The 24,541-nt window shown below is 40.9% G+C and overlaps 1 protein-coding gene across 1 annotated transcript in view; it reads left to right on the top strand.

Annotated features, from left to right (window-relative positions):
• Positions 1-24,541, top strand: part of LOC117445970 (inactive N-acetylated-alpha-linked acidic dipeptidase-like protein 2) — a 656,924-nt gene that overhangs the window by 573,564 nt on the left and 58,819 nt on the right. The window contains exon 14 of the mRNA XM_034081942.1: positions 15,029-15,122. Within this exon, the coding sequence (XP_033937833.1) occupies positions 15,029-15,122 (94 nt within the window). The remainder of the gene's footprint in view (positions 1-15,028; positions 15,123-24,541) is intronic.

Here is a 24,541-nt window from a genome sequence, read left to right as displayed (position 1 = left end):
GAGCTCCTATATGGCATTACCCCGCTGAAGCTCACCAATGTTTAATATATTTCATAATTCAAAGTTTTGTCAATTGTTTTGTTTATTGGTCAAATACTGGTTTCTGAGGAGTTTTACTGGAATGAAAGAGCACAGAGTACAGAAGCAACAAAGCAGCATTAAACCTGACCTTCACAGAGAGGTTGAAGTTCATGTGGAGAGGAGGCTTCAGTAGTCTGTCTGCACTCTGTTTAGTTGTGCTATCTTACAATCAATATAGTAAATGTGAGGTAAAGTGTGTCGCCAATGTAACCGGTTAGAACTCAAAGTTGCGATGAGGTCTTAAAATCTATGGAAAGGGTCTTAAAAAAGGTCTTAAAAAGGTATTAAATTTGATTTCAGGATTCCTGCATATACCCTGTACAACGATTTGGATCCACTGTTTGTACATCACTCTCCATTCTGGTAAAATTAAAAAAAAAAAGAAAAAATATATACTTCAGAATTTGTACAGTATCTATGTTGTACTTAAACTGTTTTTGTTAGGCTCTATTTACAGTATTGTTACCAGTGATACTAATTAAGCCAGAAGAAACGGAGTCTATTGTGAATATAGGCTACTGGACAGGCTCTGTTACATTAATGAAACATTAAGCTAGGTCACTTTCCAGTTAGCTAATTAGCCATTTTATTTGACAAGGTCCCATCTTTTCACAGTCCAAAATTATTTGCAATGATTTACCTGTCAGTTTGTGAAGAAACCCACGTAGGCAATGAGATGCAGATAAAGCAGGTGGAGTCAAATACTGTAGTATAACTTCTTGATTCTCTACAGAGCTGAATGACTTGCTGTTATGAGGAGCATAAGCTTGAGTTGCTGGGCCGTCGATAAACAATGTGAGCAGAGACACATATTGCCCTCTTGAAGGTCATCCTACGTGAAGAAGACACCTCCAACACCACGTTTGCCCCCGCCGACCTCAAAGACAGCGCCAACTCCACTCTGTATTTTTTCGACGGCATGACGTGGCCGGAGGTTTTGTGCGCGTACTGCGAGAGCGACCGGGAGTACCATCACGTTCTGCCCCATCAGGAAGTGGATAAGTATCCTTATGGTCCTCTTGAGAGTAAAATCAAGGTGTTGCAGTTCTTAGTGGATCAGTTTCTGACCACCAACATCGCCCGCGACGAGCTGATGTCCAACTACTACTTCGTTAGTAGTTCTATTGCATTTTAGGCCTGCATTTTCTCTGCACTAATGTTGAAGTTGCAATATTTTACTTAAAAAAATAACAATTCTCAAGTTGTCATACCTTTTAGGGACTTCTACTCAAGATAATTTCTTAATATTTTCCACCCCTGATAAGTGAAGTCAAAATAAAACGTATTGGTGATACTATAGATTTAATTAGGACTATTTCATATTTTAAATTATGTCCCAGGAATGTAGGGTTTGGGAATTATGGGCAGTTTTAAAAAAATATATGAAGGCAAATTTCAAGATTTCTCACCCTCTAGCTGTGACATCACGCACTCTAATTAATGTTAAAATGTGAAGAAAACCTCTAAAACAAGGTCTGAACAAATGTTAATATCTCTAAAAGTAAGAATCAGATTTAAAAGTTGTTTCACACGAATAATGTCAGAATGATTTGTAACATTTTAAAGTTCGAATGAGGTTTCTGAGTGAAAGTTTGAATGAACGGTTAGCAGTTGAAGTTGCATGAAGATTTGTTGAAGTCTGAAGATTTCCTCCATTGACTTCAATGTTAAAAATGTGATGCATTATGGGATGTATCTCTGGAATTATGAAAGTTATGAATGAGAAAAGTAAGAGCCATCGATTCCCGACCGAGCTGAACGTTTTTATGTTTGAACGGAGTTTCTGCAATGTTCAATGCGGGAAAAGAAGAGGGCCAAAATACCGGCGGAATAATAATAATAATAAAAATGTGTCCGTAGAAGAACAGTTACTTCAACATAGTTCACATTGCAGGAAAGCAATATATTAGACGTTAAGTACTTTGCAGGTTTACTATTTATCTGATACCCCCAAAGCTTTTTTCTTATTTAAAAGAAGACCTTAACCTAAAATATTATTTAATCTTTAAAATAAGGTTAATTCGTGTTTCTGTTTTGCACATCCTCCTATTAATTTCTTTGTACATCCGGCACTAAACTGTTTTATTGTAGAGATCACTTACAGCATCTTCTTGATTTTTTATATTCTATATTTCTACACAATAAATTATACTTTCCAGTATAATTTTCCAGTTTAGTTTATGATGGATGTATTTTGTTATCCACACATATATGTTTTTGATATTTGAACCTACACCTGCAACAGTCAAAGACAGGCAACTGTTGAGGAGTTGGAAAGGTAGTTTCTGAAGATGTTACAAATAAGGTACACACAGCATACAATGCCATAATAACTTTGTATTATTAGTGTAGGACACTTATGTATGTATAACATCTGAAGATGTGTAGTTGTATTCATGTTTTCACATCTGTTTACAGGATATTGCTATATTATTTCACATGTTTTACTTCTACACATTAATATCTGATTTGTAAAACATCCCAAACAGAAAGGTATATCCGTCATTTAATTGTAAGCTATTGACATTCTGATTCCATAGATGTATCTCCCATCACCCATATCCCCTGACTATTCTCTCAACTCAGTATTTACATTCTTATATTCAAAGAAAATCAATAATATCTTTAAAAACTACCAGTCCCTGTCTATCACAGTTATGGTGTAAATATAGTCTATCTACCAATTGGATCAAATATACAAGTCAGCCGAATTAGTATTGATACTGCAAGGAGACGTATTGTGTGCGGACAAATTGAAGATGTTGTTTAATTGCTATATTTATGATCCATGTCACATATACTGTTTCGGTGGCAGTTCTTCCAGTTTTTCTAGAAGTCTTCTAATCAGGGCTCTATAAATAAAGAACTACGGCAGATGTGTAATATTTAATGTTTCATATTTTCCTATGCTGAACAGAATCACTTTCATATTTTAACAAATGAAAGATTTCTGCCATTGGCCCCAATAATTTGTTTCTAAAAGGTATAAGAGGCTGTACATTGCATCCATTCAAGTTCGAGCAAAACACACCTTGACACTGGTGACCAGTGGCGGCTGGTGGAACATATTTTTGGTGGGGCTATTGATAGAGTGAGTAAAACATTTTTTTTTGGGACAAATGACCCCTTAAATTAGGACTTCTGGTGATGTAATGGCGCGTTTCCAGTGCAGCGTGGAGCTCGCTTTAATGCTGCGTTCAGACCGGACGCGATGCGAATATTTGCTTCACTCTAAACGCTCCTATGCATCGCTCTAGTCGCTCGAGTTTCACCGCAGCTGTCAGCTGTGTTTACTCGCATCATTCAAACAAGACGCGCTGGCTCGGGAGCTACAGCTACAACAACATGAACATATTTTAACGTGATTAAATTGTAATACACGTTTCTAAATGATGCCGACGTAACAACATACTGATACCGGTTAGTAAAAATCATGAATTAATGCTTTGACAAGTCTGCAGACAGACGGCAGGCGAAAAACCTTTTAGAATGCTTGTTCCCTGAATGGAGCTTGGCTAAGCTAACGCTATATATGCTCCGACCGTACACACTCACAACAACGGCCAACAGACATAAATAAACCAGCGACTGTATTCTCCATGACACAGACAGTCTGTGGTTTGTACTTGTTTAACTTTTGTCTAGTTTCTGAACAGATCGTATCTGTCCCCGGCTGTTTGAAGAGCAAGCATGTGAAACAAAAGATAGCATTTACCTGTTTGCATCCAGCTAGCCATGTGAGCAGTGGCGGCCGGCCCATAGGGGAGCTAGGGGCGCCGCCCCACCTCTTGCCAGATACAAAATAAAAAATTAAAATTAAAATTAGATAAAAAAATATATATTTAAAAAAAATATATTTAAAAAAAATATATATTTTATATTTACATTTTTAATGAACAAGGTAAATATCATACAATTAGTATCACAACAATGTATAATCTACAATACAATCTCGTTTAAAATTGTGTTACGATGTCTAAAGTTACTGATAAGTCACCTGTTTCCTGCCTGGCCTTGCCCATGGCATTAGTTTATCATTACGGGGCAGAGCCCCCGAGCGAAACAGCAGCAACCAGCAGGTTGCAAAAGTCTCAATAGTAAACTGTGCCGCCGAAACATAATTTCAGCCAATCAGCGCCGTCAAATATTTTGGTCACGTGGGCGCTCACGTTGGCGCCCATGTTGCTTACGTGCGTTGACGTGATTTGTTGTTTAGACTCGTGAGTAACCAAGGTTACGCAGTATTTGGATGTGCAGGTGGAGTCGCCGCACCTCGGTCCGCACCCAATTCCGTGCAAGAGCCACTCTCCAATCCTTTTGAAAGAAGAAGTTTGGGAGATAAATTGATACTTAAAGACCTTGGACCGGACCAACCCGATTTGTATATATCACAGCAGGCTCGTGAAAAAGACAAAACGTATCAACAAGGCTTCTCACATCATGGTGACACTTACATTAATTGCAACAAATATAATAATAATACGTTTAAATCCCCTTGCCTGAGGTATAAAACCCATTGAATTATTGAATGATAGTTGTCGCTTGACATTTGACACCATATAATATATAAATATATCAATACAAAACTCAATGTATGCCTGTACAAGTAGATTCAATAGAGGAGTGCTGTTTTCAAGACTTGGGGCTCACTGACAGTTGACCAAGTGTCCATCAAAAAGCAGCAGTTATGACATATGACCCTTGGCCAGATTAATACGTCCATAAAATAAATATTCCTCTCTTTTTCTTCCTCTATGTCACTTGAATTCACAGAGATACGGCAAACCGCATGCTGTTTCCTCCCTGAGATGTAGCTAAGACAGATGGTACTGATTCCATTATAGTCTAAAAGGTCAGAAGAGGAGAGGAGACGGAAGGAGGGAAGGTCATGACAGCAGAGGAGGAGAAACATAGAGAAGAGTTGCTCAGGCTAGTTTGTTCTACCTTCCACTCGACTCCAACTGTCATCTTCCTTTAGTTAGGATTGTCTTTTCCTTTCTGTTATGTCACAGCCTCTTTTCTGCCTTTCTTCCTGCATCATTATCCCTTGCCGACTCTCCTCTCTCACAGCCTCTCCCTCTCTCTTTCCGACTCCTCTGCCACGGAAAGAGACGATCCAGAAATAAGGCCATAAATAAGAAATCAACGGCCTTTTCTGTCCCACCACATTACAGGCTTTTGATGTATGCTTTCTGCAGTAGTATTACTCACCGGCTTCAAATCAATGCTCTAATCTTTCCCCTGCCAGATTGATTTCAGTGGAAGTGACAACAGCGTGGAGAGGTGCAGAACAGATCTGTACACAGTAGGCCATTTTCACAACACTAGCAAAGTACTGTTATATGGGGATAGCTGCTTAGGTAGATGAATAAGATGCCAGATATCACAAAGGCACAGAGGTGTGGAAAGCTGGTCTTTAAATCTCTTAAACCCAACTGATCCATACTGTTTTTATATGCAAAACATTCAACAAAAATATACTTTAAATGTCTGTCTAAGATCCTCAATAAGACTGAACCGGTTACTTGTGAGTTTATTTATTTGTTGCGCTGTAAACAGCGCAGAGGTGTTCAAAGCTGGGCTTGGTCTTTAAATCTCTTAAATCCAACAAAACAAAAAAATAATTATCTACGATGTGATGTGAAGTAACCATTTACTCAAGTACTGTACTTAAGTAAAATGTGTTCTTGACTTGAGTTTTTCCATTGTATGCTTCTTTGCACTTTTACCCCACTACAATTATTTAGTAACTCAACTTAATAATTATAATCAAAGCATGATATATGTGATTCTGAAATGGACCAATCTGCATAGCGAGTACTTTTTTTAATATTTAGATGCCAATCATTTTGTACTTTTACTTGAGTAACATTTTCAATACTGTACTTTTAATTGTAGAAGAGTATTCTTACACTTTGGTATTTTTATTTAGATTTTAATACTTCTTCCACCTCTGTTTCTTTTTTTGCACCACAAGAATAATGTTGACGTAATTTCTCAATACAGGTATTTTTTCTAAAATGCATTAACAGTTGTGCCTCTTAAAACTACCTTGTATGAATCAAATTGGAGTGAAATGTTGTTTAATCCAAATTTGTGTCAACGCTCCTCAATCGTGACTTAAAAACTGAGACTCAAGTTTCAAACCCCTTCATGGCCCAAGGTCTCTAACAGTAGTTGCTTAAAATGTCATTGCATATTTATTTTTTTCAAAGTGTACATACTAAATGGGGCAGCTGTAGCTCAGGAGGTAGAGTGGTCTTCCACCAATGTATAGTTTGATGGTGTAATTCCCTTCGGTCAACATGGCAATGATACTTAACCCCAAGTTGCTCCAGATGGCATATCCAATGGTGTGTGAGTGTTATTTCCCTGAGCAGGTGGCTCCTTGTATATCAACCTCTGCCTCTGTATGAATGTGTGTGAATGGGTGAATGAAGATCAATATATAGAAAAGCATTATGCAGTCCATGTATCATTACAATTAAGCATTGCCCTACTTGTGTGCAAACGACTTACATTTGTATTTTTAAAAAAAATGAAACTTTGGACTTGCAAGTATCCTTTTTTTCCATTTGTAGTCATTAGAAAAAACACTTGTAAGAGGGCTTTGATTACATGCAGGTTAACAGTCAGTTTGGAGCCAAAAGTTGAATGAATTGGCCGAAATGCCTTCTCTTAACCTGTTAATCACCGAACCTGTGTTTCAGGTCTCAGGCTCGAAAATGACATTTCCAGAACAAATGACCATAACTACACTTCTAAAAAAGTGAAATTAATATTATTTGTTCTCAAAGTAATGATAAACCTGTGAGTTGGATGTAGAAAAGTCCTAATCAATATAGATGTTTTTTATTTTAAAGACAATTCAGATTGAACATAGTAAAAAAACTGTAAATTATAGTGTCCGTCCAAAAATTATGTTTTACTTATAGTGAAAACTACCCTTGGATGATGGTAAGGTAAACTAAAAGCTTTAGGAATCCAAAGTACAACATATAATAAGTACCCTGTATCGAGATTGATGCAAAAAAAGTGACATTTGACCTTTTTAGAGAGGTTTATCAAAAAAAACTGAGGTGATTTGGGTGGAAATGGGGGTTTTACCGTTTCTCTGGAACCCATTGGTCGATTTTGGTGATTGACACCTCTTTCTGACCGTTAGAGCCAATAGAATCGAAGGGGAGTTTTCACATAGACACCTTTAACACAAAAAGGTGGGGGCTTTGCGCATGTCGTTTTGCATGAGAGTGAAGCTATCTCTCGCTCTGACATCTGGAAACGGAAAAGCAGGGTTTATTGCTTATGAATGATCAGAAATCATTTCAAAGGGACACAGACACATTGGATTAACCTATGGATTAACTTCAGCAGCGTTTTTATCGTTTGAATGCCATGTTGCCGGTTTTAGCTACCTAGTGTCACATGTTTTGATGTCTGTTCTTGTTATTATCTCTGCGAGTTCTTATCATAGAGTGATGATGTATGTACAGGGATGCACATACATGTTTTGCCCTGGTTCTCAAAGGAGCACCTGGAGATGTTGCTTGGTGCTCATCCTTAAAATGAAATAAACCGTAACTTTTGAGGGGGTCTTGACTTTATTTGCCAGACACACGGCACTGACCACACAGAGGTGAACACAGAACACACATGCAGAGGTGAACACAAGACAACATTAGCACGACCAGTAATCCTACAAGCTGTCATCACTACCCTCCTGACTGTTCTCCTCACTGTCTTCCTCTGTCTTCCTCTCTGTTCTCCTCACTGTTCTCCTCACTGTTCTCCTCACTGTTCTCCTGACTGTTCTCCTCACTGTCTTCCTCTGTCTTCCTCTCTGTTCTCCTGACTGTTCTCCTGACTGTTCTCCTCACTGTCTTCCTCTGTCTTCCTCTCTGTTCTCCTGACTGTTCTCCTCACTGTCTTCCTCTCTGTTCTCCTCACTGTTCTCCTGACTGTTCTCCTGACTGTTCTCCTCACTGTCTTCCTCTGTCTTCCTCTCTGTTCTCCTGACTGTTCTCCTGACTGTTCTCCTCACTGTCTTCCTCTCTGTTCTCCTCACTGTTCTCCTGACTGTTCTCCTGACTGTTCTCCTCACTGTCTTCCTCTCTGTCAGACAGCTGATGATGTAGGCCTACTTCTTTCTCTCTGGTTGAGTCTGCGATTAGCTGCTTGCATCCACAAGTCAACAGCTGGTTTTGGGTCGAAAGTCTCTGTTGTCATCTTAGACAAGTGGATGTAATCAAATACGTATGTGAACATAACCAATAACCTACCATAGCCAATAAGAAATGAATGTAACTTATTTTATTTGTGTTGTTCATTCATATCTTATTTTACCTTAACATTTATTTATTTATGCATTTTTTTTATCTCTCCAGTTTTATAGGATGTTTTTGGTTTACTGTCCTATAGTATACATTGGAATGATTTCAAACCTGTTTATCCCAATAATTATAAAGGAGTGCCTTGGAAATATGTGTTTACATAAATTGTGACCAAACCGTTTGAACTTAGACTAAAGTGAACTATCTAAACACTCAAGAGTCCTTTACCTCACTGAGCTGTAGTTATCAGCCTCAGTCTGACTGGAGAGGACTCTCCCTCCACATCATTGTAGAAACATCTTCTTCTTACATCCGTTAGAGCAGCTAGCACCAGATTCTAATAACAACAGCGCCGGTACCGGGCGGTGCGCCCTTATCTCTCTCTCTCTCTCCCTCGCTCACTCGCATTTTGGCTGTGAGCTGCGGGTGCCAGATAAGCCAACATCCCCCATTTTCATCCCTTACAGCGCCCATCGGCAAATGAAACGTGTAACCGAGGTGAAAAGGGTGTTACATTTACTTAATTATAAATATTGTTACATCAAGGCCGAAAATTAGGATGAGCACCAACGGTCAAAAATGTTTTTTTCCCTCCCAGAACTGAAAGCGCAGCGCCTCGCCGGATCAGGCGCCCTAGGCGAACATCTATAATGCCAGTGCTACGTGCCGACCCTGAGTTCATATGCAACTCGCAAATATATTTCTCTCTCCTCTCTCCTCTCTTTTTTCTTCTCCCTTCTCTCTCTTCTCTCTCTCCCTCTCTCTCTCTCTCTCAATTTTGGTACGCAAATGCGCCTTTTTTCAAATGACCCGGTGCTCTTTTTTTGGCGGAGGTGCACATGCGCACAAATTTGATCTTAGTACATTAGTTGTTTATTTTTCTGTCACTTGGGGGCTGCAGAGCAGGTAAAAGGAGGCCCCCCTCCTGACTGTCATCCCTTTCTCTTCAGCGAGCGGAAGTGAAACACTGAGCAAGAGACATGAAAAGATAAAGATAACGGGAAAAGTGCACCGGACCTGCCCGACAAGCCCTGGCCTGATCGCGGGGGCTGATCCGCACCGCCTGTGCTTCCAGTGCCTGGGGCCGGACCACGCCGAAGACGGCCTAAACCTGTCGCCGGCCTGCAACGCCTGCTGAATGATCCCTCGGCTAAGCCGCCGACATTGCAGGGATCATTTTCGGGTGAGGTTCGGCCTGCAGGAGGAGCCGGAGGATCAGGACCTCGAGGTGGTGCAGTTGGGGGAACAGGATGACAAGGGGCCATTCATGTTCACCCTCCCGAGGGGCCAGGAGGCCGTGTTCCCGGAGGAGGAAGACGACGAGGACGCTTCGTTGTCCGGTACTTTCGGGGTCCGTCAGCCAGGAGGGTCCAGCACACAGGTCTGCGCATCTGGGCCTGGGCACCTCACCCGCCGCAGTGGCGTTGCGTCACGTGGCCGAGAGGATCTCCTTGGAGCCCCCGTGTCCATGGAGGGGCTCTTCGGGTCGATATCCTCGGTCACCCAACGCTCGCGCTCCTCCACGGGCTTCCCTGCAGGCGAGGGAGAGCAGCGCGTGTATACATCAGGGCTCCGCCCTCTACTGGGCGCTATGGGTACAGTGGGCGGAGCCCTGATGTATACACGCGCTGCTCTCCCTCGCCTGCAGGGAAGCCCGTGGAGGAGCGCGACCCGAAGCCTGTGAAAGATATAACGAGGGGTTACATATGGTAACCCTTGTTATATAAGCACAGGCGGAGCCCTCTACTCGGGGCACTGTCTGTCCTATACCGCTCGCTGAAGAGAGGTGTAGGATGACAGTCAGGAGGCGAGGCCTCCTTTGGTGAAATGCGCGTGCAGTCAGAAAATATAGAAATCTCAGTAGGCGAATGCTTGCATGATAAGGTAATACCCATAGAGTCCAGTAGAGGGCTCCGCCTGTGCGTATATAATAAGGGTTACCATACGTAACCTTCGTTTCTGGCCATTTGGTAAAAGTTATATATTCATTCTCAGCTATGTTTTTCTCTGTAGGTTGGATGCTATCAAACCTCCCACATATAAAGCCATTACATGCTGTGTCCATTCCAAAGAATTTGGCTTAGAGCAGCTTGAAAACTAGAGGATTGCAGTGATTCATTGAATTATCAACCAATAAAACTAGACTAAAAAGTGTTCTGCCTAAGCTATTAGCAGGGGTGCACATAACTATTTTGCCCTGGTTCTCAAAGGAGCACCTGGAGATGTTTCTTGGTGTGCATCCTTAAAATTAAATAAACCGGACCTTTTGAGGGGTACTTGACTTTATGAACGGGGGCGGGCGCGCTAGTGAGCACGCTCATGAACTGTTCGCTGTTCACTGCAGGGTTACTGTGCGGAGCGCATAAAGCAGACCCTTCACGCAATAGCGAGGGGTAGAGTGAGGGATCACAGATGCCGTCGTGCTTGCGGACGGATTAAAAAAATTTAAACTAAATGGTTCGCGAATTATACTTTGGCGGCCATTAATATACCTGGGCGGCCCGTCCAAGTAAAGTCTATGTGTGGGAAAACCTACTACCTTACCAGTTCTTATGCAACTTGCAAATATTTCTCTCTCTTCTCTATCTCTCTCTTTCTCTCTCTCTCTCATCTCTCTCTTCTCTCTTTTCTCTCTCTCAATGTTGGTGCGCAAATGCGCTTTTTTTCAAATGATCCGGTGCTCCTTTTTCGGCGGGGGGTGCGCATGCGCACCTGTGCACCAGTTATGTGCAGCCCTGGCTATTAGCCATTTAACTACTTGGCAACATCCTCATAAGAACCAAAATAGATGTAATGGTTCCCCAGCCTCTCTGCCAAACAGGAACAACATTTCTTGGAAAAAGTAAACATTGGACAATTATCTTTGCCTCTACGCTGCATTGTATGCTTTGTGCCTTCAAATGGGTTGGCCACATTTAATGATTATTTGTTTAGGGCCATGGATGTCCGTCAGTGGCTCAGTCAGTCGGGGCTTGGACTGGGAGCCGTAGGGTTGCCGGTTAAAGTCTCCAAACAGACCTAAATATGGAGTGTAGACTGCTACTTGGAGAGGTCCCAGTTCACCTCCTGCCCTGCTGTGGTGCCCTTGAGCAAGGCACCGGACACCAAGCTCTGAGTAGAACCACAATGTCAGTGACACCTGGGGAACCTGGTTATGTTAACATTAAGGCATGAAATTAAGATTAGCTATAGTTTAAAATGATTTAGCGTATTTGGTTTAGAAGAACTTGACAGTGATGTCACTCTTCAAGAAGAAACACTTATAAGTGTAAGAAATTGATCATTCTTTGAGAGTAAAATCTTGGCAAAGGCAAACAAAATACAGGACAAAAAAAGTGGTTCTTCTTTTTTTAACTTTACAAAATAAAGTTAAAAAAAAGGTAATTACAAATTAAAATCAGGAATGCAGTGATAGACAAGACTAGACATTAGTGACCGTAACGTTAATAACTTAATCTAAACATGGACTAACTCAACATGAAACAAATAACCTAAACCTGATAACTAACAAACTAAATATGGCATGAGAAACAAAAACTGAACATGGCAATATTAAACTTTTCAAAATGTATATGCAAGTTACCTTCTGCAACCTGGTTCTAAACTGGCTTCTTAAATGTTAAGCGGGAAGTTAATATAAGTCTATATTTATAGACAAGTGAAAAATACATTTCTAAGTCATCTGGAAATGATATATTGATGTTTACCAGTGACAGTGAGAGGCCTGAGTGAGTACTGGGGCTGTTTCCTCACCTGATCCTGCAGCGAGGTTTCTGGCAGTCTGCCTCTCACTCTCAGTCCAGTGTTGGTCAGTCCTCACATTCACATTCATTGTTGTGTGTGTGGTGGGTGCCGCTGAGTGGATGAACTGGGTACTGAGGTTATCATCCAAGAGTCTGCTCAACTACACACAGGCTCAGCGGCCAGAAATGAGGCAGGTCAGCAAGAACACGTGCACGTGCACACACACACACACACACACACACACACACACACAGTCATATAGCCATATTTCACACTGACCTTTACTTTCTTTTCCGTTTTCAGCTATGGAGAAGAAAGGCCTTACTCTGGGTTTTTTTCCCTTTATTGTAGCAAAGGTGTGTTTCGCACATTTTATACACAAGGGAAATTCATTGTTCCTTAAATAATGTATACAAATCATTCTATAATATACATTAGGCAAATCAAAAATGTAACGGAAATGTGCATAATTGTGTAAGTTTCCCATCTGTGAAAACAGTAATAAAAAAAAAAAGGTTTAGCGGTTGACTTTTTTTATTTTTTGTCAGGATCATTTCAGCCACATGATGTTGAAGTGCACCACTTCCCCATGTTTTAAATGTGACAAAATAGATCACCATATTTATCTTGTCACTCAGGGTTTCCGTAGAAACCACATCATTCCCCAGTCTTCTCTTAAAGCCCTTAAATGTTGCGGTGTGCTAAAATTGTCACAGCTGGCCGTTGGAACTGAAGTAATATTAGGAATTTCAGCTTCCAGTAACTGCTAGAATCCACTTCAAGACACTGGTACTAGCGTACCATACTGTGAATGGATCTGGCCCTTCCTACATCCAGGACATGGTTAAACCGTACACCCCAGCACGTGCACTCCGCTCTGCATCAGCCAAACGGCTCGCTGCACCCTCACTGCGAGGGGTCCCAAGTTCCCATCAGCAAAAACACGTGGGTTTGCTATCCTGGCTCCATAATGGTATAATGAGCTCTCCATTGAAATCAGGACAGCAGAAAGCTTACACACCTTCCAGCGCAGACTGAAAACTCATCTCTTTCGACTCCACTTCGAGCAATAAAATGAAAATAAATACAAATGAAATAAAAAGCACTTATATACAAACTACGCACTTATATACTAACAAAGCACTTATATACTAATAAAGGACTGGCTTATCTAAAGCCAGTTGAGTAGCACTTGAAATGTTTTAGCTCTATGAAACCTAATGTACTTATATGATTCTGTTTTCTTCAAGTTTGTATCTTCTTGGTCGAATGCACTTCTTGTAAGTCGCTTTGGATAAAAGCGTCAGCTAAATGCAATGTAATGAATTGGTTAATCACAAAATAATAATACACCAACATAAAATGTACCCCTTATAGACAACACTAATGTATTGCATGAACGTTGTATCTCCTTAACTGTCTCCATGTTTCCCTTTTCCCTTTCTACTATCTTATGTAAATAAATGCAGAATCAAAACAACGACTAATAATCATCTTTAAGAAAAAAAACAATACGATAAATTAACAGAATACTAGGGAGAGGATACAGAAGATAGAAGTGCAAAAGAAGAAGCTGTGCATCTTGTAAGGCACTGAACCTTATCCTTAATGTGAAAATGAATACAGCTCAGGGTAAATCATGCATGTGATGTCCTTGGCTGATAAAGGTTATTCCAATTATAGTGGGGCACTGAGAAATACAATGTTTCTTGCAGTACAGCGCGGGGCTGTATTTCCTGTCAGATGGATATAATCTAGGTGTGGAATAAGGGGATCGATCCATCAATAATCTGAGCAGTGAGGTTATGCACAGGGGTTGGTTAGAACATCGAAGTGCAGTGATACTACACTCAAATAAAAATCCAAGCTGTGGCCATGCCAAGTCCTCAGCCTGCTAAGAGAATGGTCACATCAGTGCTACTGTTTGCATCCAGATGACAAACACTTTGCTATGAGAGCAGAGCCAGACAGACACTCTGTAAATTGGACGATGCTTCTCAGTACGGGGCGTCAGCACAAGCAGGACAATCCATAAATGTTTGCTCACACTGCAGCCAAAGGTGTCTCAATTATTTATTTTCCCCAAACAAGGCAGCTGTTGTCTAATCAGTATGAAAAGAAACATGTTACATCATTTATCAGACTCTCAATTTGCAATCTGGACCACAAAGGTATGTTGTGAATGATCAGATCTGAGACTCTGCGGTGTAGTCAACAAGACGCAACATGAATTGATTGACTGAATTGTTGGATCCTCCTAAGTACCAGTCAGGACTAGACCATAACATATCAGATGTTGTTAATACCTAGATGCAACCGGAACATCCTCTTGGATCCAACGTTCATGTTACACATTCACATTATAGATTTTGTCTTCTGGATATTCTATTATTTAATTTAATTTTCTTTATCTAAAGTTGGTTGGTTGGTTGGTTGGTTGGTTGGTTGGTTGGTTGGTTGGTTGGTTGGGTTATCGAGTGGTTGGTTGATTGAGTGGTTGTTTTGTTGATTTTATGATTTTATTTGATTGAGTGATTGATTGGTCAATTTACAAATATTGGGCTGATAGGTCCATTATAGGCGTGTTATATTTGCTCTGGTGAGGGACATGGATACATTCTCTCGGACACAATAAACAAGTCACATTAGCTCCCCAAGGACTTATACCTGGAAAAATAATAATATGCAGCGGTCACTTATCTTGAGAAATGGGTCATTGTCCATTTAACCTGTGCATGTCATTACAAACCTTATCATACCCACAACTTAATCAGACTTTTTGTTGTGCTTACGCTGGGATGACACATGAATACTGTAGTGGAGAAAATAAACTAACTTAATTTAAACGTCTTTTGTCTTTGTTTTGTCTGCAGATGACAGCAGAAGCCATTCTCCGCCTGGTCAATGATCCTGTGCTGCCATTCAACCCTCTGGACATTGCCCTGGATGTTCAAAACAAACTCAAAGGTAACATGGACGGTGATACAATGCTTGTTATAGTGGTGATGAAAATCTGTAAAGTTATACATTTTGTAATTTAGCAGGTGGTTTTAAGACCTTTTTTTGAAAAAAATACCACAGAACAAGGCCATACAGCCACAATCGATGAAGAGCTAGAAAGAAGAAAAAAAACAAGAGTCATTGAGCAAATCAGATAATAATGGTTTAAAATGGCCAAGGGGAATGAACAAATCCAGCTTGGAGGCACGTTTCTGTTCGTCCCTTTAAATGGGACATAGTATATTGGACATACATGTTGCATCACATACTACTGTGAAGCCAGACTATTTGTGTAATTCTGCAAGGGGAACACATTGTCAAAGATAACAAAGCAATTGCAAAAAGATACATAAAGCATAAAAAAAACCTAAAATAAAATGTATATTTGTATAATATTGATATTCAATAATATTATTTGTTAGATACTTCAATTGTCAAATTGAATAAAGAAATTGCAAATAGTGATTGAAAAATGTGAGTTTATATAAGTGATAAACGATATAATTAATACAAGAGATAAGCAAAAGCTTTTTTTATTTTTTATCTGAAATGGCTGGTGTTGAGTGTAGGTGGGTGTAGGGGCGTAGCTGGGGGGGAGGTTAGGATGATGATTCCAAGGGCCCAGCACTGGGGGGGGGGGGGGGCCCAGAAAACACTATTATTATCTTTTTATTAATATGGTTTGATTATTATCCTAAAGTAAGTTAATGTAGATGATTCAAAAGTATAATTGCTTGTATAAAAAAAAAACGTCACAAAAGAAACAAACAGGTGCTTGTTACTCTGTTTGACACAATGAGCACCCCTCCCTTCATTCATTGCATGGTATGGGCGCCTGAGCAATGGAGCAAGCGGAGCAGGTGCATCCCCACAATTGACCTTGGGGGAGCAAACGTGTGCTTTTGCACCCCCACTTTTTAATCATATGAAAAATATGATATGTCCCCCACAATATATCACTGTAAACATAAGTATGTAATTTCAATCGAATTAATAATACGCAATGAAATAACTTGTGCTGATTATAGACACTTAATACCGAGTTTTTAAGTTTCCAAAGATTGTGACCCCCCCCCGCATTTCGCTCACAATGGTTTGATCAACTGCCTCCCACCCACAGCAGTCCTGATGCAGGTAGGCGTGTAAAATTAAATCACCGCGACCAGTCTGTCATTGGTGGCAGACCTTTTCAGTAAGTTGTTCAAACAAAGAATATGTTAGACATGTCTTTACTTCTACCACTCAATACAATAAAACACATTTATAATCATCACCTTCTCTTCATTTTCGCTGCATTGAATTACAGGTCACTCTTTATGTTAGCTAGCGGTTAGCTGACATTTGCTAGCCAGCTAGTAACATCAACCAGTGTGTGTGTTTGACTAGCTAGCTACCTGGTAGATCGAAGCCCATTAGAGTTTGAGTTTATTAGGATCCCCATTAGCTGTTGCATGACAACAGCTAGTCTTCCTGGGGTCCACACAAAACATAAAACATTACATTCGACAAGGCTTTTACAGAACAGTAAATAGAAAATAAAAAACTGATTTCCGAAGTCTATTTTCCTTAAAGCATTGACTTTCATATTTTCCATCATATACCACTTATTTTCTGATTTCATTTCATTGGAAAGAAAATAATGATAATGATAATAAAATAAGAATAAAGTACTTATATATATCTGTATTTACAGATGCCAGCCTTCAATTCTCTTAAGGTGCAAAGTACCTGAAATGAAAATAAAAGAAGAATGAATTATAGAATGATAGACGATAATATGATAGAAGCCCATCTCCTACTTTAACTAACCTGCACACTGATGATGTGGTGGTGACAGTGCAGACTCAGGGAGGAGGCAGATAAGGAGAGAAAGAGACACAGGAGTTACAGGTAATGGAAATATCAGTCAGCTTAAAGTGTAGGATAACATAACAAATTAAGACACAAATATTTGTATACTATATTCCCCCCTCTCTCCCTTTCTTTACAGAGTAGCATAAAGATTGTGTATTCAAACCAGTTCAGTGTACTCATAAGTGTATTGCTCTCCTTAATGTAGAATGATGTGGTGACTGTGCAGACTCAGGGAGGAGGCAGAGGAAGTGAGAAAGAGACCCAAGAATTACAGGTAATGGGATATCAGACAGCTTAAAGTGTAGGATAACATCCCTAGTCAAAAAATTCTATAGGAATCTCTATACATTTTTGGAACCCTATAGGAATCTTTAGGATCCCATAGGATTTTGAGACAGTTCTGTGCTCTCTATTGCAGGAAATTGCACGTACAGGTGTTCATTAAATTAAAAAAATTCTGCCATGGAGGTGGTCGTGCCTGACCCACTCCAAACCACCCATTGCCTGCCAGTTACTAATCTTGCACCCCCACTTTCAACTATAACTAGGCGGCACAGCAGCGCACCAGCAGCTTGCAGCTTGAACAGACTGACAGGAAAATGTCCTCTACAGCTCATGAATCAGGAGCTCAGAAACGAAAGAAAAAACGTCAGCAAGAGGAAAATAATAAAAGAGGTCGACAGCTAGTCACCAAGTATTTTCACAAGAAAGGTATTTATTCACAGAACTTGTTTTGAAGCCCATAACAGCTTGGCCAACATTGTGTGGCTGACGTTAGCTACCTGTTGCTATCAAAAATTAGATGAGTGTAGATAGATGAGCCCAGTGAATTTGTATCCAGCAGCTATGCCCTTTTGCTATGGCTAGCTAACCTAACATGTATAATGTTACATGCTAATCACATCTGCTCTAATGCACAGATGCGGCTTCAGGATCAGTACCCCTTCCCTCAGGCCAGCTCCCAGTTGAAGGAGAGGGAGGTAAATCAGCAGGGCCTGGGGTTAACAAACACATTTTAAATATGCTTACCATGCATTGAATACAACTTTAGGTAATATTCACATTTAGTTACTCTAGTTCTTCCAGTAATTGCAATACCATTGACCACTGGCACATTACATTCAGGTTGTTACAGTAGCTATAGCTAGATTTGAGCAATTGGAAAATATCTATACAAATGATTATTATTATTATTATTATAACAATTAAGAGATAGCTCGAGCTGTACTGTGTTATTACTATTATAGGGCATTTTATAAATTATGCACTATGGATACTCTAGAGCCAGGGCCCTCGAGCGAGGCAGCCAACGAGGAGAGCAGAGGTGAAGAGGCAGAAGTACCAGTACAAGAAGAGGTTGAGGACCATGAAAGCAGCACAGATGAGGAGGAGGAAGCAGCTATGGACAGTCAATGTCAGGGACAAAGTGAGGCTCCGACACAGGATGCCACAGATACTGAGCCACCTGTAGTGGTGTCTGAGGTAGAAGATCTGCTATCACTTGACCCAGGGTTGTTCCCAGCTAGGATGAGTGACAAGGACAGGGCAACTATTGTAAAGAAATTAGCAATGCGAGAAACAGATCAAGAATTTCCACATGATTCAAAGGGAAAGAGATTTCCAGATTACTTGAAATACACCAAAGCAGATAAGGGTAGGGGAAAAGTGAAAAGGGACTGGTTGATTCACAGTGAAAGTGCAAATGCACTGTTCTGCACCATGTGTTCTTTTCTCCAAGGAGCAAAAAAGACCCTCTCTTAGTGCTTTGAGTAGTGACCAGGGATACGAGATGTGTGACGTCGAGTGGCGTCGCATGTATGATACATTCCCAAGCCATGAAACAAGTAGGAATCACAGGGACTGTTATTTGCGATGGAAACACCTACAGTGTTCGGTTATGACTGCATGTGGCGTTGATCATCAGTTGCAGAGAGAGCTACAGTCTGAAATTGAGAAAAACAAAGCTATCTTGCAGAGACTCCTTGATGTCACTCTGCACTTTGCTTTCCGAGGTAAAACGCATGCTTTGGGCGATGTCCACAATGGAAATGTTGTAGGTACGCTAGAACTTTTGTCACGATATGATCCACTCTTGAAAGACCACTTAGACAAAATCAGGACATCCAAAAAAGGAAGCCAGCTAACTCATTATCTGAGCCCAGACAACCAGAACGAGTTTATTGAATTGTGTGGGGGAAAGGTTTTAAAAACCATTCTGACGGAAAGGGAGGATGCCATATACTATGGAATCATTTGTGATGCAACGCCTGACATCTCCCACACCGAGCAACATGTTGTGCTCATAAGATATGTACATTATAATGAAGACACAGGCGAATGGGAGATCACTGACAGATTTATTGAATTCAAAGAATTCAACGGAAAAACAGGATGTGAAATAGCAGGCATGATGGAGAGTGTGCTTCTGGATCTAGGGATAGACATTAGTGATTGCAGGGGGCAAGGGTATGATAATGGGGCGAATATGTCAGGGAAAATCAAGGGAGTCCAAGCCCAAATACTGAAAAAGAATAATCTTGCTACTTTCTCACCTTGTGCCTCCCACACGTTGAATCTGGTAGACGTGCATGCTGCAGAATCGAGCCCTGAAGTGTCCAACTTTTTTGGTTACATTAACCGCCTCTACATATTTGTAAGTGCCAGTCCATCTCGTTGGTCAATATACAAAAAGAAAACAGGTTGCTCTGTACATAGGCTATCTGACACTCGCTGGAGTGCGAGAATTGATGCTGTGAAACCTGTGGCAAAGCACCTGCCTGGTGTCATTGAAGCCCTTGCTACCATACTGAGCTCATGCAGTCTCACAGGTGAGGCCATATCTGAAGCTGTTGGTCTGAGGAACTACCTCATGTCATTTGATGCCATTGTCCTTCTCACCATTTGGGTGAAAGTATTGCAATCTATTGATGACAGAAATGTGATACTCCAGTCAGGGAAAATCTCAATAGAGGTGGAGGCAGGTAATGTTGCTGCACTAAGAGATGAGATGCAGACTCTCGGAAATGGATGGGATGCTATTCTGTCTGAGGCATCAATGGTAGCTAAGGAAATGGAGGTTCCACCTCATTTCAAAAAAGAACTTTTCCGTTTTCTGTGTTTTTCACTGCCATGGACCAGATCAGCGATACTCAACCCGCGGCTCGCGAGCCGCATGCGGCTCCTTTAAGACTAGTTGCGGCTCTTTTAAGTCCCACTTAAAAAAATTAATTAAAAAAAACGAAAAACAAAAACATTGTCAGCAGAATTCATCAACATTTCATTATCACTCACAAGTCACACATCAGTCATCACACACATCAGTCTATTAAGCCAGCCCCCCCAATCCCTCTGAACAACCAATCACAAATGATTTCAGGTTTCGTGCTCTGATTGCAGGTGCGCGAGATAATTGCTCCGTCACACTGGGAAAACTAGCTTGCAGCACTATGCAAAAATGGTAAAGAAATATAGGAAACGAAAATATGAAGAGGAATATCGAACATTTAAAGAGGACTGGGAACTCGAGTTTTTCTTCGTCTCCACCGGTTCGGGAAAATGCATCTGCCTGCTTTGTGACAACGTCATTTCACAATTTAAAAAGGTCCAATTTGCAGCGCCATCACGACACAAAACACCCGAAGTTCAGTACCGACTTTCCGAAAGGTGGAGAGTTGAGGGCGGAAAAGCTGGCGAGACTTAAACAGAACCGAACTGCTCAAAAAAACGTATTCCACACTAATACGAGTGAAAGAGCGACAGAGGCATCCTGTGATGATCAGTAACCATGCTGTCTGTTATCTGTTGTTATGGGCAGTCAGCAATGTGTGTTTTGTGGTTGCAGTGAAAATAATAAATCACAGTTATTGCACTGTACATTATGCTTTTCATTCCTTAGTAACATATTACTAGTATCCATATTCTCAAATGCATAATGGTTTCAGGGAGGAAAGGAGCGTTTTTGAATTGTGGCTCTTGCAAAAATATTTCTTCGTCAATGTGGCTCCTGATTAGGACAAGGTTGAGTACCACTGGACCAGATCATAAGTGACTTGGACACTCGGTTCCAAACAACAGCAAATATTGTTGAAGAATTTGCTGCCATACTTAAAATTGGGAAGTTGAGTGACAGTGTCATGGCTTCTGTGTGTCAGCCACTGAGGGAGAAATACTCACAGGATCTCACAGATCAGTTTGAGAGTGAGATAAGGCATCTCAATAAAATATGTTCTGCCACTTTCCCCCCTGATTGTAGCTCTCTTGATCTACTGAATGCAATATACAAGATGGAACTCCAGAGCATTTTTGGAGACGTTTGCATTGCCCTCGGAATTTTCTTGACGCTCCCAGTTACCGTAGCTGGTGGTGAAAGATCATTTAGTAAGTTGAAACTTATCAAGAGCTATTTAAGATCTACCATGTCACGAGAGAGGTTGAACAACCTTGGAATGTTATCGATTGAAAGCAAGCTGGCTCTGTCACTTGATTTCAAAGAGCTCGTAAAAGATTTTGCCACCAAGCAGAGATGGGGACTCGAGTCTGCGACTCGGACTCGAGTCGCACTTAAATCGCACACACAGAGACTTGAGACTTGACTTGGACTCGTGACCAAAATACTTCAGACTCGACTTGGACTCGTGTGTTGGGACTCGTGAACAATCATTGTGTTTTCTATTTTTGGCGTATTAAAGGTGGGGTAGGTACATTTGAGAGAAACCGGCTCGAGATCGCTAGAATTTGAAAATACACAACCGGAGATAATCTGCTAGAGGCTGCTACTTCCTTATAGAGCCCGCCTCCTCCAACACACACGAACGCGCACATGACCAATGAGGGCACGAGATAAGTTTGTTTCCAGATGGAAGGCTGACAGGCAGGTAGGCCATCCAGTTATTTTAGCCGGGCTCATTACGCAGACGTGCGCGCCTCTGTTACTACCTCGTAGTAACACAATAGCGACCGGCGGCACACCTGCGGCTGTACCGCTTGTAATTAGGTTCAACTACAAACACTTCGAACAAAACGCCGGCGGCGGTGTGAATTGCTTGTCACACTTGTTTGAGTTGAGTGGCATTGACATCCAACTCTTGACATGACATAAAAAAGGTCGGTAACGTTAATCATTACCCGCTTTTAAGTACTTTTAACAGTTTCCCTGCGGGGGATTAATAAAGTATTTGTGATACTGATTTCTGATTCTTTAGTGTTTTGCTTATAAGTTGTTTGCATTTAGCTAAAGTGTGATGTTTTCCTCATATTGCATTGCAATAGCCTGTTTAAAGTGATCATATAACAAACAACTCATCAGTACTGATACTGTATGCTAATAGATATAGGAGTGATACTAACACAGTAAATGCTTTGAATTTCTTAGATATAGCTGTGCAGTATTCTTAACAGACTGGATAGCAGCAGACAATAGAAGGCTTATTACAACCAGAAGAGACATGAGACTTTTATTTTTTTAGAGACTTGAGACTTGACTTGGACTCGTGACCAAAGACTTGAGACTTGACTTGGATTTGCAAAAAAAGTCTTGTGAACATCTCTGCCACCAAGAAGGTCCAGCGATTGGCGTTCGGGATTTAGGGATACAAATCCAGTCTATGACAGGATTGTGGGATGTTTCCCTATAGTAAGCTGACAGGCTACAGCCCACATTGTGAACAATTACTATATGATGCATAGTCCTCTAGCACTACCTCTAGCACTACATTGTACAATCTTCAGTTAATTTATACTTTTGTCCTTGTGTTGTTCAAATCTTAATTTAATAAGTCAAAGAATGTTGAGATGTTTTGTTTGTTCATTCCTCTATTGGGTGTAATTTTCAATTAAATAGACACAAGATAAAGTTGATAGTGAGTGCATGTTGATTTCTTGCAGTCCATTACAGTTCATTAACTTAACGTCTACAGGGTTTTCGAGGTTGGGTTTCATCGTGTCGTTTAGGGGGTGGACGCAAGGTCATGACCCCACCAGTATCCAAGAATCCTGAATTGTCCCCACCAATAGCTCAACACTTGTCACTCGCACCTCCTCGAATTACTTGCACGTGTAACAGGTAGGGCTTTAGCACTCTGCTGAGAAAGGCAGCAACCCGGCCGCTACAGCAAATATGCCTAGCTAGTGCGACTCAAGGTTCTTTGGTAGACTATTGCATCGGTCCATTCATTGAAGATGAACGCAATGCAACATCCTTTACTAGGCTCACCCACCAACAGTTCAGGTGCTGAACTGCTGATCCGAATGTATAGGTAAAAACCATATTATGCGTTTTCATCAATAAATAAATGGCCACAATTTTTTTAGCGTGTGCGCTGACGCGCACTCGCATGGATTGGGGGCCCACAAATAGATTATTTCATGGGGCCCAGCATTTTCAGCTGCGCCCCTCGGTGGGTATGTTTATATTCTTTATAAAGAGTTATTGTTGCTGGTGTTGTGTGCTGAGTAGGTTACAGCAGACTCTTTAAGGCGGAGGGGAGAAGGTTCAGCTTCCTGACAGTCTGCTGTATGAAGCTGTTACTCAGCATGGTGGAGCGGGCTCCGAGGCTCCGGGATCTTCTCCCAGATGGCAGGAAACTGAAGAGGCCATGTGAGGGGTTAAGGGGGGAGGGGTCATATGCAATGCTGGTGACTGTGCAGGCTGTAAATGTCCATGAGGCAGGGGAGTGAGGCCGCCATTATCTCCCCAGCTGCACTGAGATGCAGCTGGTGGGAATCGACTCGATGCAGCCACTTGCTCTATTTAGCTGTTTGATTACAGTTTATTATAACTTGGGTTTTACTCTCATGGCTCAGGCCATCAGTTCCAACAGTTATAAGAATGTTCAGCTTACCAATGTCAATCCTTAGATCTCAAAACACATTGGCATTGACATCAGCCTAGTGTTAACAGTTGACCGTTTTTGCGGGACAACACAGCATTTATGTCATTTGATAGCTTGATAGCTTATAAAGTTGTATATATTGTTACATCAGACAAACACTACAGTTTTTTTGCATTTATTATTTATTACTTTATAGAAAACACTTTACCTCTAATAATAAACAAATAACTCTTACTGTATAAGGAGAATAAAAAAAATACACAGGCCTACTTTAAAATAAATCAACACAGCACTTGGGGAGTCCTCTGCACATTTTAAGAAAATGAATATAATTAAAATGGGCCCACTTTGAAATAAATAAAACATATAGCTGCACCCTAAAAAGAGTTAACTGATTGAATTATGACTGAAGATCGGCATCTGTCTTCCTCTTCCATGTTTTCCCTCCAATACGTAAAGGCTGCAGCACCTTTGACAACTTCTCTCCACATATCAAACATACCGGTAAGCCAGCATTGTTTGCTGTGAAAGCATATAACTCTAGCCATGCAGAATTAAATCCTGTGTTCCTCCGGTACTTTTATTTTCTTTGATTTATCCATAGTTCGCTCATCGAGCCGGGGGTCAGGCTATTCGTCTACAAGAAAAGGTGCTGGTGCGGGACCGTAGCAGGATGTGACGCATATTTTAGTTGACCTAATT

This window comes from Pseudochaenichthys georgianus, chromosome 4 (assembly GCF_902827115.2).
Source record: "Pseudochaenichthys georgianus chromosome 4, fPseGeo1.2, whole genome shotgun sequence".
Lineage (NCBI taxonomy): Eukaryota > Metazoa > Chordata > Actinopteri > Perciformes > Channichthyidae > Pseudochaenichthys > Pseudochaenichthys georgianus.
Note: the sequence above shows the minus strand (reverse complement) of the source record. Positions and strands in the feature narration are given on the sequence as shown.